The following is a 13728-nucleotide window of genomic DNA, read 5'->3' on the forward strand; positions in this document are numbered from 1 at the left end:
TGACACATGTCATCGGTTCCCAATAGCGCAGATCGATGCTCATGTTGTTGATCACTGGATTGTCTGGTCCAGACTCGATTATTTACAGACCGCCGCCATATAGCTGGAATATTGCTGAGTGCGACGTTAAACTAAACTCACTCACTCACTCACTCAAGAAATTCCAATCAATTTTTTAACCACTGGATGGGGGGAAACCCATCTTGTCAAGGATGACATGGGATTGTTTATTGAAATTCATAGCTCTCTTAGAATTGGCAATATTGGGATGGAATTCTCAAAAGCATAGTGCAGTGAACACAGACTTGAGATATCATGGAATACTTTCCCACATGGAGAATGAAATTCTTAGAATGTCTCCCAATGTAATGTCAGATCACTAAAGAAACATACTGTCATAGAAAAGTATCACTATTAACATGATATTGATTAAAATTCATGATTAAACTTATTGCCATCTGTCACACTTGACAACTAACAAAACAATGTTTACATTGTCCATTTTGAATGCATCAGTCAGTCGCAAGTAAATACTATTTATCAACCAATGAAATATACTGAGTCAAAAAGCAAACTTCACAAAATGTAATTTTTAAAAATAACGAATAATTTTTCTCTGATAACACGTCTATGCATCTGAAATGGGATCCCTATCTTTCGACTCTAGAAAAACGTTAGCAAAACCCATCCATTTATCGAGCATATGACGTTAGTGCCAAATCAGGTTTTCCACATGCAGTTGATCACATGATCTTCGCATCGAAGTTTTCTTCATTTGCATGTGTTGGAATTGGCCTCAAGAATTGAAAAGAAACCACTTTTAAACCATATTTCTAACAGTACTTTAAATGCCACGATTGTCAAATGTGCAACGTAAACATGCCGTTGCCATGTTGCAAGAAGGAAGATCAGTCATTGACATCACAAGTGCAATGGGATGCAGCCGTCGTACTGTGTATGACTTGCGAGGTCATCTACAACAAACTGGCACCACTTCTGATAGCCCAAGGTCGGGTCATCCGTGTGTGACGTCACAAGTAGAAGACCGTCAAATTGTCCTACATCACTTATGTGACAGATTTCTGCCAGCTAAAAGAACCAGGACTGAGACCATTCGAAATCGGTTGCGGGCTGCCATCCATATCGTGGGCCAATATTGACGTTGTTTCATCAATGTCAATGTCTTCTGTGGGCCCAACGTCACCTCCGATGGACCTAGAAAGACTGGAATCGAGTAGTCTTTAGCAATGAATCCAGTTTACCCTCAGATTAGCAGACAGCATTCATTGAGTCTGGAGACGATGTCATGAACAGTATGCCCAATGATGTGTACAGGAAGTCAACAGATTTGGGAGCGGAAGTTGCAAGGTGTTGGGTGCTCTCTGTGAGAATAACTGTTCTCGACTTCTGGTCATCCATGGAAATCTCACAGCTGCTGCTTACTGTGACCAGGTGCTCACCCCTGAACTTGTTCCTTTCATGGCAGCTTATGGCCCAAGTCTACAGTTCCAGCATGATAATGCTCGACTGCATACCACAATGTTGACACAAAATTTCCTTCAAACTGCTGGAATCAATGTCATGGACTGGTCATCGAGGTCCCTTGACCTGAATCCAATGTAGCATGTTTGGAATTTGCAGGAACTTGGCGCTGCCTTGCAAGAGCAATGGGACAGAATCCCCAACCACATTTTCACAAGCATCAGGCAGTCAATGAGGAAACGGTGTTTGGCACTGGTGAATGCGTGGGGCAGCCATACACAAATCTGAACGGAGAAATTTCTTATTTTAATTCTCGTGACTTGACATTGTGTATGCCCATGTTTTGGAATGGCGGTGTAGCCTAATGCAACTGATTGTGGCATTGTCAGTCATTGTCAGGATTGAGTCTGTTTCTAACTTTAGTTTAAACAGCATTCTAGTCTGAGATTCCCCTTTCACATGGGGCACTGGACACAGCTATGATGAGAGCAATTTTGGAGAGAGTTGAAAAGTCTGGAAATTGATCAGCAAAAACATTAATCAGAAGTTTAAAGGTCACATGCAACGTAAAATACAACTTTACAGATTCTGATACGTTTTGGTATGCACTTACCGAAACAAATCATCAAAAATGCCAATTCAACTTAAAAAGTTGAAAAAAAAAAACGCTATGAAAAAAAAGCCCACCAAATCGGAGTTCAAACGATTCACTAAATTTCCCCAGTGCTGGGGGAAAAAGTGGTTTCAACAGCTGTGCTGCACTACGCCCATAACGCATGCACAGTGAATAGCTTGAAACAGCATGCATGCCCAGAGGTCGTGAGCAGTAGTCTGATGTTGGTTGTGTACACAAACAAGTAAATAATCTACTCATTACATAAATAAAAACTTGTTGAATATGGTGAGCAGCCTCTGTCACAGAGAAAGCTCAATGTCTGGTTTATTGACACCAGTATGTCTGCCTGCCTGTCTGCTAAGGACAATATGCAATACACAGCTTCAATCATTGACCACACGCAATTTGAACTTAACACCTATCAGTCTATATGCCATAAACAAAATAAACTGATTTGTGACTCATGCACCAGAGTCCTGTCTCTGCCACATTATGTAACTAGGCAGGTGTGAAACTTGTACACATGGCACATTTTTACGTCTGTGGGTTGCAAACAAACTACATCCATTTTTCTCGGATGACTGGCTCTGACAGAAACTGGTGCAAACTCTTCAAGGCCTGCTTTGTACTTGGATGAATGACAGTTTCCATCTGCACAGTAGTTCACCATCTCTACAGATATAATTTTTTATTGGATCGACCACAAATTCAGAGGACATTTACCTACAAAACCCAACATCTCTATATACATTCTTTATGGATAACAACCTCTTCTCATGTATATGATTTTGTTTGACAACGATATATGAATCCATATTGAAACGACGCATCAAGTGCAATAAAAGAAGTTGTTATCCATAAAGAATCTTACTTTCTTGTGACTCGCCATACTTCTAAAATGCTCATCAAACAGATCATCTTTCTGTACACACAAGGGCCCTCAGTGTATCAGCAAATGAGCCGACCAATTGGAGACCCTCGTTACACTTGAGTGCATCCAACCCGCTATGACTGGGTTCGGTCTCCCAAAGGCTTCGTTTCGAGGGAAGTAAGCCCAAGTACAAAATATTGCACTTTTGAATCGCGATTGTACGCTTATAATTTTGTTTATTTATTTTTTTACAAGCAACAGTGTATATTATATGTCATGAATAATTGATACTTGTATTTTAAGTATGTTTGATTTTTTGGTTGCATGTGGCCTTTAAGGAAATTGTCAAATGATATCACCTGACCAGATGCTTGAACTGAAGAAAGCTGTCAACAGCTCTGTTCACCTGATCATGGTAATGATTACACATCCTGTGTAACTGGTCAACACCGTAAGTATTAAGATCTGCATGATTGTCTGGGTACCTGCTTGGGTTGAGAGTTTTGTCAAAACACTCTAGAATATCAAGCTCATCTTCTGGAAACCTATCCTCTAACTTCTGAAGCAGACTTGTTAAGTACACATTTCTAATGTGGTAAAACCTATTTCTCACTGGTTGATTGTCAACAATATCAACACCTTTGTAGTTTTTTTCTGTCCGGGTACTGGTGCATTGCTCCATCAGTACCCCAAGCACCTTATTAGATCCATTTCCCATTACTCTTATTGTAGCTTTGCTTGAGGACCCACTGTGTTTCATTGTTAACAAATTTACTGTGTCCTTCTAGAGTGTTAAACTCAGTACTCCAATCACTGAGAGAACATCAATGAGTAATGCTGTCATCAACACAAACAGACTGTTCCTTATGAACTTCAATAATCCATCAGCTTTTCCAGCTTTTTCCTCAAGGGACAAAACAATAGCATCATGTGACTGAAAGACCATCTTTACAGCTGCTTCAACTGATGGCCACCGCACAGAAGTAGGCTCAGTGATTTGTTTTGCTTTACCATGTAGAAGAGTTTGTAGTTCACGGAGCTTGCCGTATCTAACAGATGAATCAGCATAGAACTTGTACAAACTGTGTATCATGGAGGGATATTGTTTACAGTAGTCAATATTTCTCGCTGCCTGTGAGACAGCCAAATTTAGACTATGTGCTACACAATGCACTTTAACCCAATGTTCATTTCTTGCTTTGAGTTTTGCACCTAGACCATTATGCCTGTCATGACCACTGCTCCATCTGTTCCCAGGCCATAGAGACGTGAAACACTGGCATCAGAGATTCCTTTGTATGTGAGAAAACTAACAAGTGCATTATCTATCCCACCCGCCGTTGCATCAGTGATATGTTCATTTCCTAGAAAGGCCACCTGTGCCTCACCATTCACAACAAATTTGACATAGATAGCAAGTTTCTTCTCTACAGTAATGTCACATGTTTCATCCAGCATTATCCCAAAATATTCACTTTGATTGATTTTTTCAATCAAATCTTTTTCTAATACCGATGCGATGCACTCTTCAAACTCCATGACCACTTGCAGCCTTTTGTAGTAATGGTCACATTTGATACCATTCAACACTTGCAAATGTATGGAATCTGTAAAAACATCAGCAGCGATATCTTGTTTTGCCACGAGATAAACAGTTCTGAGCTGTTTAACACAAGACTGAATTTTCTCACTCTCCGCATCATGTTGAAGAGTTGCCACATTTCTGCGTGCAATTTCAAGTTGAGAATGAAGTTTTAATTTCATTACGCTATCAATGTGAGACTTTGATTCCTGATGGCGAATTAATGTTTTAGTTAGTTTAGTTATGATAACTAGTACAACCCTCATCGCTGGTAAATGGGTTAGAAACGTTGCCCCCAAGGCAAATATCACACAGCATGCCATCATAATCTGTCTTTCGTAACCAAGCGTATCAACCAAACCACTCGTTTTTCAAAGTTGTGTTTTTTTTCTTAACCTTACTTGACGATGGTCCAATCTTATCAGAATCCATTTCTGAATTCACCCAAAAATCAGAATTTTATGATGTACTTGTATCGATACTGGACTCAGCACTTCAACCAAAGAACTTTGCTTAGGTTTCGCCATTATGCCTAACCAAAATCTTCGATCGATAATCCACTGACAGCCATCATTGACTTTGCTATTTTTAGGCTAATGCCGCCTGCCCATGCGCTGCTTACGTCATTGCCAAGGTGACAGGTTAGTGCATGCTCAGTAAACATTTGATAAAAATACCTTTGGAATTTCCTGTCAAAACGGAAGTTGATGTTGATAACATAAGCTAGCAAATTGGTTTCATTATTCTGTTTCGACAGACATGATAATGGTAACTATATTTTTCTGCGTCCCGGGGAACGCGCTTTCATTTTTTCTTGCATCCTTTGTGATTTTTTATGTGTAAAGGACGCAGGATTTTGCGTCCCATAAATCCATTACCATCTCTTGTTCCTTTATAGTGCCCTGAAGAAAGAATGTGATGTTTCTTTTTTGACTCAGGATAACTTGTTTGATAGTAGCTTACACATAGTCACCAAGGCTGACAGAAAGTTGGTTGACCAAATGGCAGATGCGTATTAGCGTGTGGGAGGGACATGAGTGTGATGAAAAAAGAAACTGATAACAGCATACCTCCTAAGATCTGTTAGAATGTAGAAGGATAAAAGGTGCTTGTTAGTAATAATAAATGAGCCTTAAAACATGTCTTTTCCATGTACAATGCTGATCTTAAAGAACGAATAAACTCAATATTTTGGTACTCTTTTTACCACTGCATATGAAGGACTTCTGGTTAGTCATAAATGGAGCACCATTTTTTTAAAAAATAAACTAGTGGTTAATTATTACCAAGCACTTAAAAGTTGCTAAAAAGCTGTCTGCTTCTCTCTCGCTTGCAAACGAAACCACAGACAGGTTACGTAACTCTGTCGCCAGAGCCCTGCAGTGACATCATAGAATTAACAATTTTCAGTTAGTTGTATAGAAAATGTGTAGGAAGCTTGTCATTTTGCTGATTTCTCGATGTCACCAAAGACATGCCGAATTGTTGTGTTGCCATCAGTTACTCCTTTGGTTCATGTGATGGTGTCACTATCCACAGATTTCCACCGGACCCTGTAGTTTGTGCTTAAAATGGCTGTTTGTGTGTGCGAAACGAGCATTGTAGCGTGGTAAGCTTCCAGGACAGAAAATGGAGTTCAAGTTTTATCGAGTTTATAAAATCAAGACTGGTCACTACACATTGCTGATCGAAAGGATTTTGCATGAATATAACGCTTTCTTCGTTGGAAGCGAGGTTGTAGTCGAGGTGACAATATTATTGTAAGTAATACTACATCAACCCCTGCCTCGCAAGAGCGAAATTGTTATGTTATAAGCAATGTCATGCAAAATCCTATTGTCCATCAATGAAATACATATTTTACTACCAGTAGAAAGTAATTTTGATTTTGTAAGTCGGTGAAAACAAACTTAAATAGCATTTATCCTCAGTCAGGGCATCGCCATTTTTGAAAATCGTAAAGTCATGGAATTAATTAGATCATGGCTTGTTTTCATCAAATCAGGAAATCAAAACTACTTTCTACTAGTAGTTAAATATGTATTTGAATCATGACCAAAAGGATTTTGCATGACACAACCTGTAACAACATAAGGGAGGTCGGGGTTAAAGTGAAAATACTGCGCGATAAATTTCTTCACTTGCTAAATTTACTCGGTTTGTAAACGTTCACTCACCAGTATGTAGACACTATGCAAATATTAGAATTAAAACAAATTAAAGTTATAGGAGCACTGTCAGGCTATTACCTTGTTCGAGGGAAGTATCCATCAATATCCACAAAAACAAGTGATATATAATTCATCTGCAGATTTCCAAAGTGATGTGTCTTTTAACAGTCTAATATACGAAAATGTGATGTATAGTTTCAGGTTTTTCACATTGCTATATAGTCTCATTGGTCACCCAAGATAGCACACCTGGCAACTAATTGCATAATGTGCGTCATTCTTTTAAAAAAGTAATTTAGTCAGCCAATAATGAGCAAACAATCAATGTATTGGTGGTTAATCCTTTGAAGAAGGGTGTTGTTTCTACACAGACACAGACACGACTGAGTGTATTTAGTATAGATTAGGAAGTGTACATATGTACACACTACCTTTTGACAAATCCCCATTGAAATCCACATGAAAGTAACTAATCAATCAGCGTGTTATCGGTTAATCCTTTGATCGATCCAGACACAACAAATGCCATATGGGGACCAGTGTCGGGTAATCTAAGTGGCGTTACCACTAATTATACATTTTATAAATTCATTAACTGAGCATTGAGTGAATGATGACAAATAACGTGTAGGTTTATACCACCTAACACGGATTACAACCTAGCAACACCAAGTGATTTTGACAGAATTGTCTATGAAAACAAGGATTGTACCTCAGAAACTAGGCAAAGCAGGAGACAAAACTAACTAATAGTAGATTGTGAGAACATACAGTTTTCATTTTTCACAACAGCTGTCGTGATTTCAGGTTTGTACAAACCTGTAAACAAAATAGTTTACCCCCTAAAATGTAGATGAATTCTGCATAGACCCTCATATCTATACCTACTATTACGTCACAGAGACGAGCCACTCTGATTGGTTGAAATTTCGTTCACGGTTGAGAATTGTGCACTGTTGTCAAAAAAGTCGATTTAAGGTAATTAAAGATCGAAATGAGCTGTTTTAATGACGGGGTTTCATTTATGGCGATGTCAGTGAGTGATTTATGCATTTGTACCCACTAGCGTATATGTGATCTTTGATACTCCGGATAATCCATGCTGCTAAGAATCACTAGAAAGTTGAACAGTCACATGACCTATCCCACCATGCCCTATACCACCTTTTTATGAACATGAAAAATCAAAATGACACAACAAATCCTGTCATGAATAAGGTTTGGCATCATGGAAGAAATTTCTAAATAATGTTATGTAAAGATAAAGACAAACTTCAAAAGTTTTAAAAGGTATGAGGTATTAAGAAAACTGAGGTAGCAGATCATACTTAGGTAAAAGATTTTACGCTCAACTGTTCATCATTACCCATCATTCTTGACAATGACATGAATCAACATTCAACCTCACATACTCAGCAATAAAAGTTCTTGCGACTCTATTAAATATAATGTAGAAAAATACGTACGAAAACGAAACTAATACCAACAATTTTATTGCATAAAACAGACATTTGACCTGCTAATAACAATCTTCATTTTGGATTAATACTAGTGACAACTTGAAAGGTTAAAACACCATTCTGAAAGCTTAGGAGGTAAAATGAAAATTCCCACTCTAATACCAGGTATAATTATAATCACCAGCAGAGCTGAGACTGACAACACACCCCTATGGCATGGAATGAATCAGCTGTGTATTGGAATCATTGTGGGATGTAGTCCCAGATCTCACGATAACATCCCCAGATCTCACGAAGATGCTGTTGCAGATGTTGCACCGTAACAGTTGGATTTGCTGAGTGTTGCAAGCATCTTTCCATTTCATACCAAGCTTGCTCAATAAGCGACATGTCTGCATCTTACCCTGCCATGGAAGTCCACCAATATAGTTCTGCACCAGAAAATGCTGAACAATACCTTCAGAGAGCGGTCTGGCGCTGTCCTGCTGCAGTGTTACCCGTGGTCCATGTTGCCATATGAACAGTAAAATGGCTGGCTGGAGGAACTCATCCTGATATCGCAGCCCTGACCATTATGGTACCGCCTCCAAACCAATCAATTTCCAACATGATTCCACTGATGTTGAGTCGATCTCACATGCTGTCTTGCCCACTGTAGACATCGTTAGCAATGTTGTAACATCAAAATCAGACGCCTTGATGGATGTCGTGCGATGATCCCAAAACGACGTAAACATCGATGAACGGTTTCTGATGATATCAGCCTCAGTCCACAGATGGTTGCTGCTGTGACTATTGCTGGCTGGAAACAGTTCCAGAGGTGTGTCTATTGAATCCAGTTGTCTTGACATTGGTTTATTATAAGGGATTGACCAGTATGAGGACAGTCTTTGAAGTGATTTGTCTATTAGTGTCGTTGCCACATGTTTCACACTGTGTTTCGATTAACATTGAATCTGTAAGCAACTTCATGTTGTGCAGTGCTGGATTGGAGCATTCCAGTAACTCACTAACGTCCATTTTCTGTTAGCCTTGGCATAACAACTGCTTAAATTTTGCTCACAAATTTGATGCTTTTGTGAACATTGTTCACAAAATTTCTTGTGCAAAGTCATTTTGTCATGATTTGCACACATTACCTAGACAGATGCATTTGGATACTCTGTCACAGTGCCGTGAACTCGATTTTAGATGATTTGAATACAAAAGTTAGTATTCATTAAAAAATATCCATGTCACAAGAACTTTTGTTGCTGAGTTCATACGAGGGTTGGCTGAAAAGTTCTCTGTCTGAGTGGTTTTTCCCCACCAGGTAGAGACAGGTGTTTGCCACCAATGAGGACAATCATTTAGTGAATCATAGACACAAGAACTACAAACATACTAATAGTTTTATCTCAACTACAGCTCTTTTGGTAAACCTACCCTCTGAAATCATCAGATATGGACAAAACTGAATACAGGGCAGTCATCAAGTACTTGCAAAAGAAAGGGATGTCCCCAACACAGATACATGCTGACATGGTCTCCACTCTAGTGGATGATGCTCCTTCATTTTCCACAGTAAAGAAGTGGGCTGCAGAATTTAAGCGTGGCAGACAAAGCCTTGATGATGACCTACGCTCAAGAAGGCCTTCAACAGCAACCACTCCAGAAAACATCACGTGAGTGCTCGATATGTTGATGGATGATCGACGATTGACTACTCGACATATTGCTAGTGTAGTGGGCATCTCTCATGAGAGGGTTGAGCATATTATCACCAACGAATTAGGAATGACTAAAGTTTCTGCAAGATGGGTGCCAAAGCTCTTGACAGCAGAACAGAAACGTGTCAGGTTTCAGACGTCCCTTGACAATTTGCGTCGTTTTGAAGCCGATCCCGATGATTTTGTGACACGATTTATAACCATGGACGAGACCTGGATACATCACTTTCAACCAGAAATAAAACTACAGTCAAAACAGTGGAAGCATCCTGATTCACCAGCTCCGAAGAAAGTCAAGTCTGTTCCTTCAGCTGGAAAGGTGATGGCATCAGTCTTTTGGGATTCCAGGGGTATTCTGCTCATTGATTATCTTGAAAAAGGTCAAACTATCAACGGCAGATACTATGCTGATCTACTGAACCAGTTGCGAGAAGCAATCAAAGCCAAACGATGCGGGATGATTGCTAAAGGTGTCCTCTTCCACCAAGACATTGCGCCTGTTCACAAATCGGTGGTGGCCATGTCAACAATCCGCGATTGTGGCTTTGAACTCATTTACCATCCTTCTTATTCACCTGATTTGGCTCCTTCTGACTTCCACCTGTTCCCCAAAATGAAAAAGGAACTCGCCGGTCACCATTTTGCAAGTAATGATGACGTCATTTCCGCTGTGACTGATTTTTTTAGGGTAGCTGAAGAAGATTTTTACCTGACCGGGATTCGGGCCTTGCAGCATCGCTGGCAAAAGTGTGTGAACTTGGAAGGGGACTATGTAGAAAAATAAATTACAAACGTGGACTTTGTAACTTTTTTTCCACAGTGAGGCTTAGAACTTTTCAGCCATCCCTCATATCATGTTTAGTATTGTAAACCAGTGTTTTCTCAATGAGCCACAGCCACATGTTCACTGAGTACGCATATTTTCATAATTATTTTTAAAAATATATTTTGTATAAATAATCTCTGCCTCAAAAAACATGATGAGACCATTGAAATACTTCAGTATTTGTTGGATTTTGGCTGGTTTGACTGTAGTTTCTGCTCTGAAGATAAAGAAACAAGTATCTATTCTGGTCTCGCAACAAGGAAAACCCTGTATGGAAAAAAAACTTGAACTGGCTGAATGTTAAAACACAAATAAAACTCAAAATTAAAAAGAAACATAAAATGCTTGGCTATCCAAACAAAAGCAACAATCCAATAAATATCACCGTCTCTTCAAGGAACTAATATTTTGAAATAAATACTACAGTGGAAGCTGTTTTACTTGGACCCTAAGTAACTCGGTTTTCTATATAATTCGGACCGAATTGTTGGTCCCAGCAGAAGTTAACTAAGTTATCATTACATATAGACTAACTAATTCGGACTTCATGTAACTCGGATTTCGGACAGAAATCTCCGCCCTTCAAGGTAATTTACTATGAAAACATCGCTAATTAACTTGGACTAGCTGGACAGCCTGAGGCGGAAGTGCTTTGTAGTTAGCCGATTACCGACTTCAAACAGATTATCAGGAGTGATGATAACCAATTAACAAAAGGAATTAACAAAGAAGTTCAGCAAGCTGACACGACTCACTCATAGTCATTTTGATGGTATGCAATTTTTTTAATAAAAAAACGCATACTCTGTAATTTTTCATCAGTGACAAAATGCCTGAACCAATGATACGTTGTATTTGTTGATTTCTGTGGAGAAGATTGAATCACAACCGCTTCCATACAAGGGCGTTACCCCGTGAAATAACGAGTAACACGAAAACATGGTACGTCACTTCTAGAGCTCGGGCTTATGGACAAGACATGAAATATGGATTGCACTGGAAACCACCGGATGACAGAGCATTCTAACAATAAATTATTTATAAAAGATGAGATGATATTTATCATCTTTTGAGCTATTACACGTTACACCATGGTAAAAGTACCATGCATGCGCATCTCCTGGTCAAGGGAGCTAACTCTTGACTCTCGCCAATCCAATTCGGACTCCTCGTAATTTGGACACAAAAGTCGGTAACAGTCGAGTCTGAATTAGACAGCTTCCACTGTATATGCGAACAAAGTGTTTGTCTATAATTAGTTGTAATATCAATGCTTTCTACAGGTTTTGGTCATCATATCATGATCTATTCTGCTAAAACTATTGGATTGTCCATCATGCATACCAGATTATTATTGTTAACTGTTTGTATAAAATGTCGAAAAATGCAACAAAATAAAATAATTGTAAAAAAAAATCTGAATCAAACTTTGCACTACTCCTCATCTATAGTGATAGAGTAAGTGAGTTTAATTCTATGCTGCACAGCAATATCCCAGCTGTATGACAGCGGTCTGTAAATAATTGAGTCTGGACCATGCAATCCAGTGATCAACATCATAAGCATCTTTCTATACAAATGGGATACATTGATATGTGTCAACCAAATCCCTGAGCTTGATGAGTTGATCATGTAAGTCACCTCTTGAAACAAGCATTGGGTACTGAAGACCAATTCTAACTCAAATCTTGACAGGTGCACCTCTTCTTTATAAGATGCTTTCCTTATGTGAAAATAATCCAATCAATTATTTTCACATTATTGTCTAAACAAATTGTTCTCAGTTCAAATTTTTAAAGTGCTGTAATCCTTAACATAATTACACACATGAAGAGGTTTCAAAATGGATTCCAGCAATGAAAACTTAATTGGTAAGATGTTGTAGTGCACAAACCTGTGTCATGTGAGAAAATCAAATTCTGAAAAATGACAAAAGTCATGTACATTTACAATTGACATTCGATCCTATGGCCATTACATACAAATGGGTTCAACAATGTGGTGCCAACCACAACTAACAGACATAGAGAAAGGATGCTACACAAGGTCTCATTACATACGAATTGCATGGAACGAGTGTCAGATACCATAGGAAGGTCATGAGTTTCGTATAATTTATGTGTAATGACACCAAGTGTGGTATTTTATTTATTACCCACATTAAAATAGTGTATTTTAGTTATTTTTTATGGTTTCACACCAAAACCAATTTCATAAAGACAGTGCAGAAGAATGTTGTACTGTAGAATACTTTTGCATGACATCACACTGTGCTGATGTCACAATGCCATTGTTGTCTGCTCCTTGACGTCACGATGTGTGTCAGTTGTCATCCCCTCAAACAGCCTCCTACAGTAAACTACTCAGTAGCACCCCGTATTGTGGTTTGCAGTTGTTCCACTCAGCTAACATCACTGGTGGAAACATTGCATTGATGTTTTTCGACAGATGTAATATCTCAGTTGAACCCACAATTAAACAGTGACACAACAATGTTTTCAATGTTAAAATACATTCCCACAATGCATATAAGCTGTAGAATGAATGAGTTATGCATGTTTGTTGTGGCCTCATTGAGAGGGCATCGGTTAGCCAATCACATCATGAGAATCTCACAGCAAGTCGTTACAACAAAGTGATATGACACTTGTGACACATATGAGATTAGCATGCAACTTCCTACGCATTGACCACATTGGTAATAAATTTCAGTATGACATACGCTTTCTTGACTTTCATCCAGGTGGCCCCCAAATACATGGGATTGCTGAATAATAGTTATGAATAGGCAGGACATGCATGTGCTTCAACCCCACCACACAAAGGTAAAGCAACAAACCTGGGTTGATCGATGGTGGAGGAGGAGGAGGTAAGGGTCTTCCCTCCTTCATGGCAACAGTCACTCCCCTAGCAGCTTTCACTGTGTTGATAAAATCTTCATGCTGAGCACGCCAGTTGGATCGGGGAGGGGGCACATCCTACAAGCCACAGAAAGAGAGAAAAATAAATCT

General features: G+C 39.0%; 1 protein-coding gene across 2 annotated transcripts in view; it reads right to left on the reverse strand.

Moving 5' to 3' along the window:
- Positions 1 to 13728, reverse strand: part of LOC137278154 (zinc finger C2HC domain-containing protein 1B-like) — a 174637-nt gene that overhangs the window by 87852 nt on the left and 73057 nt on the right. For both annotated transcript variants that reach the window (XM_067810324.1, XM_067810326.1), the window contains exon 4: positions 13557 to 13695. In XM_067810324.1, coding sequence (XP_067666425.1) covers positions 13557 to 13695 — 139 coding nt within the window. The remainder of the gene's footprint in view (positions 1 to 13556; positions 13696 to 13728) is intronic.

The sequence above is a fragment of the Haliotis asinina genome, chromosome 3 (genome assembly GCF_037392515.1).
Source record: "Haliotis asinina isolate JCU_RB_2024 chromosome 3, JCU_Hal_asi_v2, whole genome shotgun sequence".
NCBI classification, from domain to species: Eukaryota; Metazoa; Mollusca; class Gastropoda; order Lepetellida; family Haliotidae; genus Haliotis; species Haliotis asinina.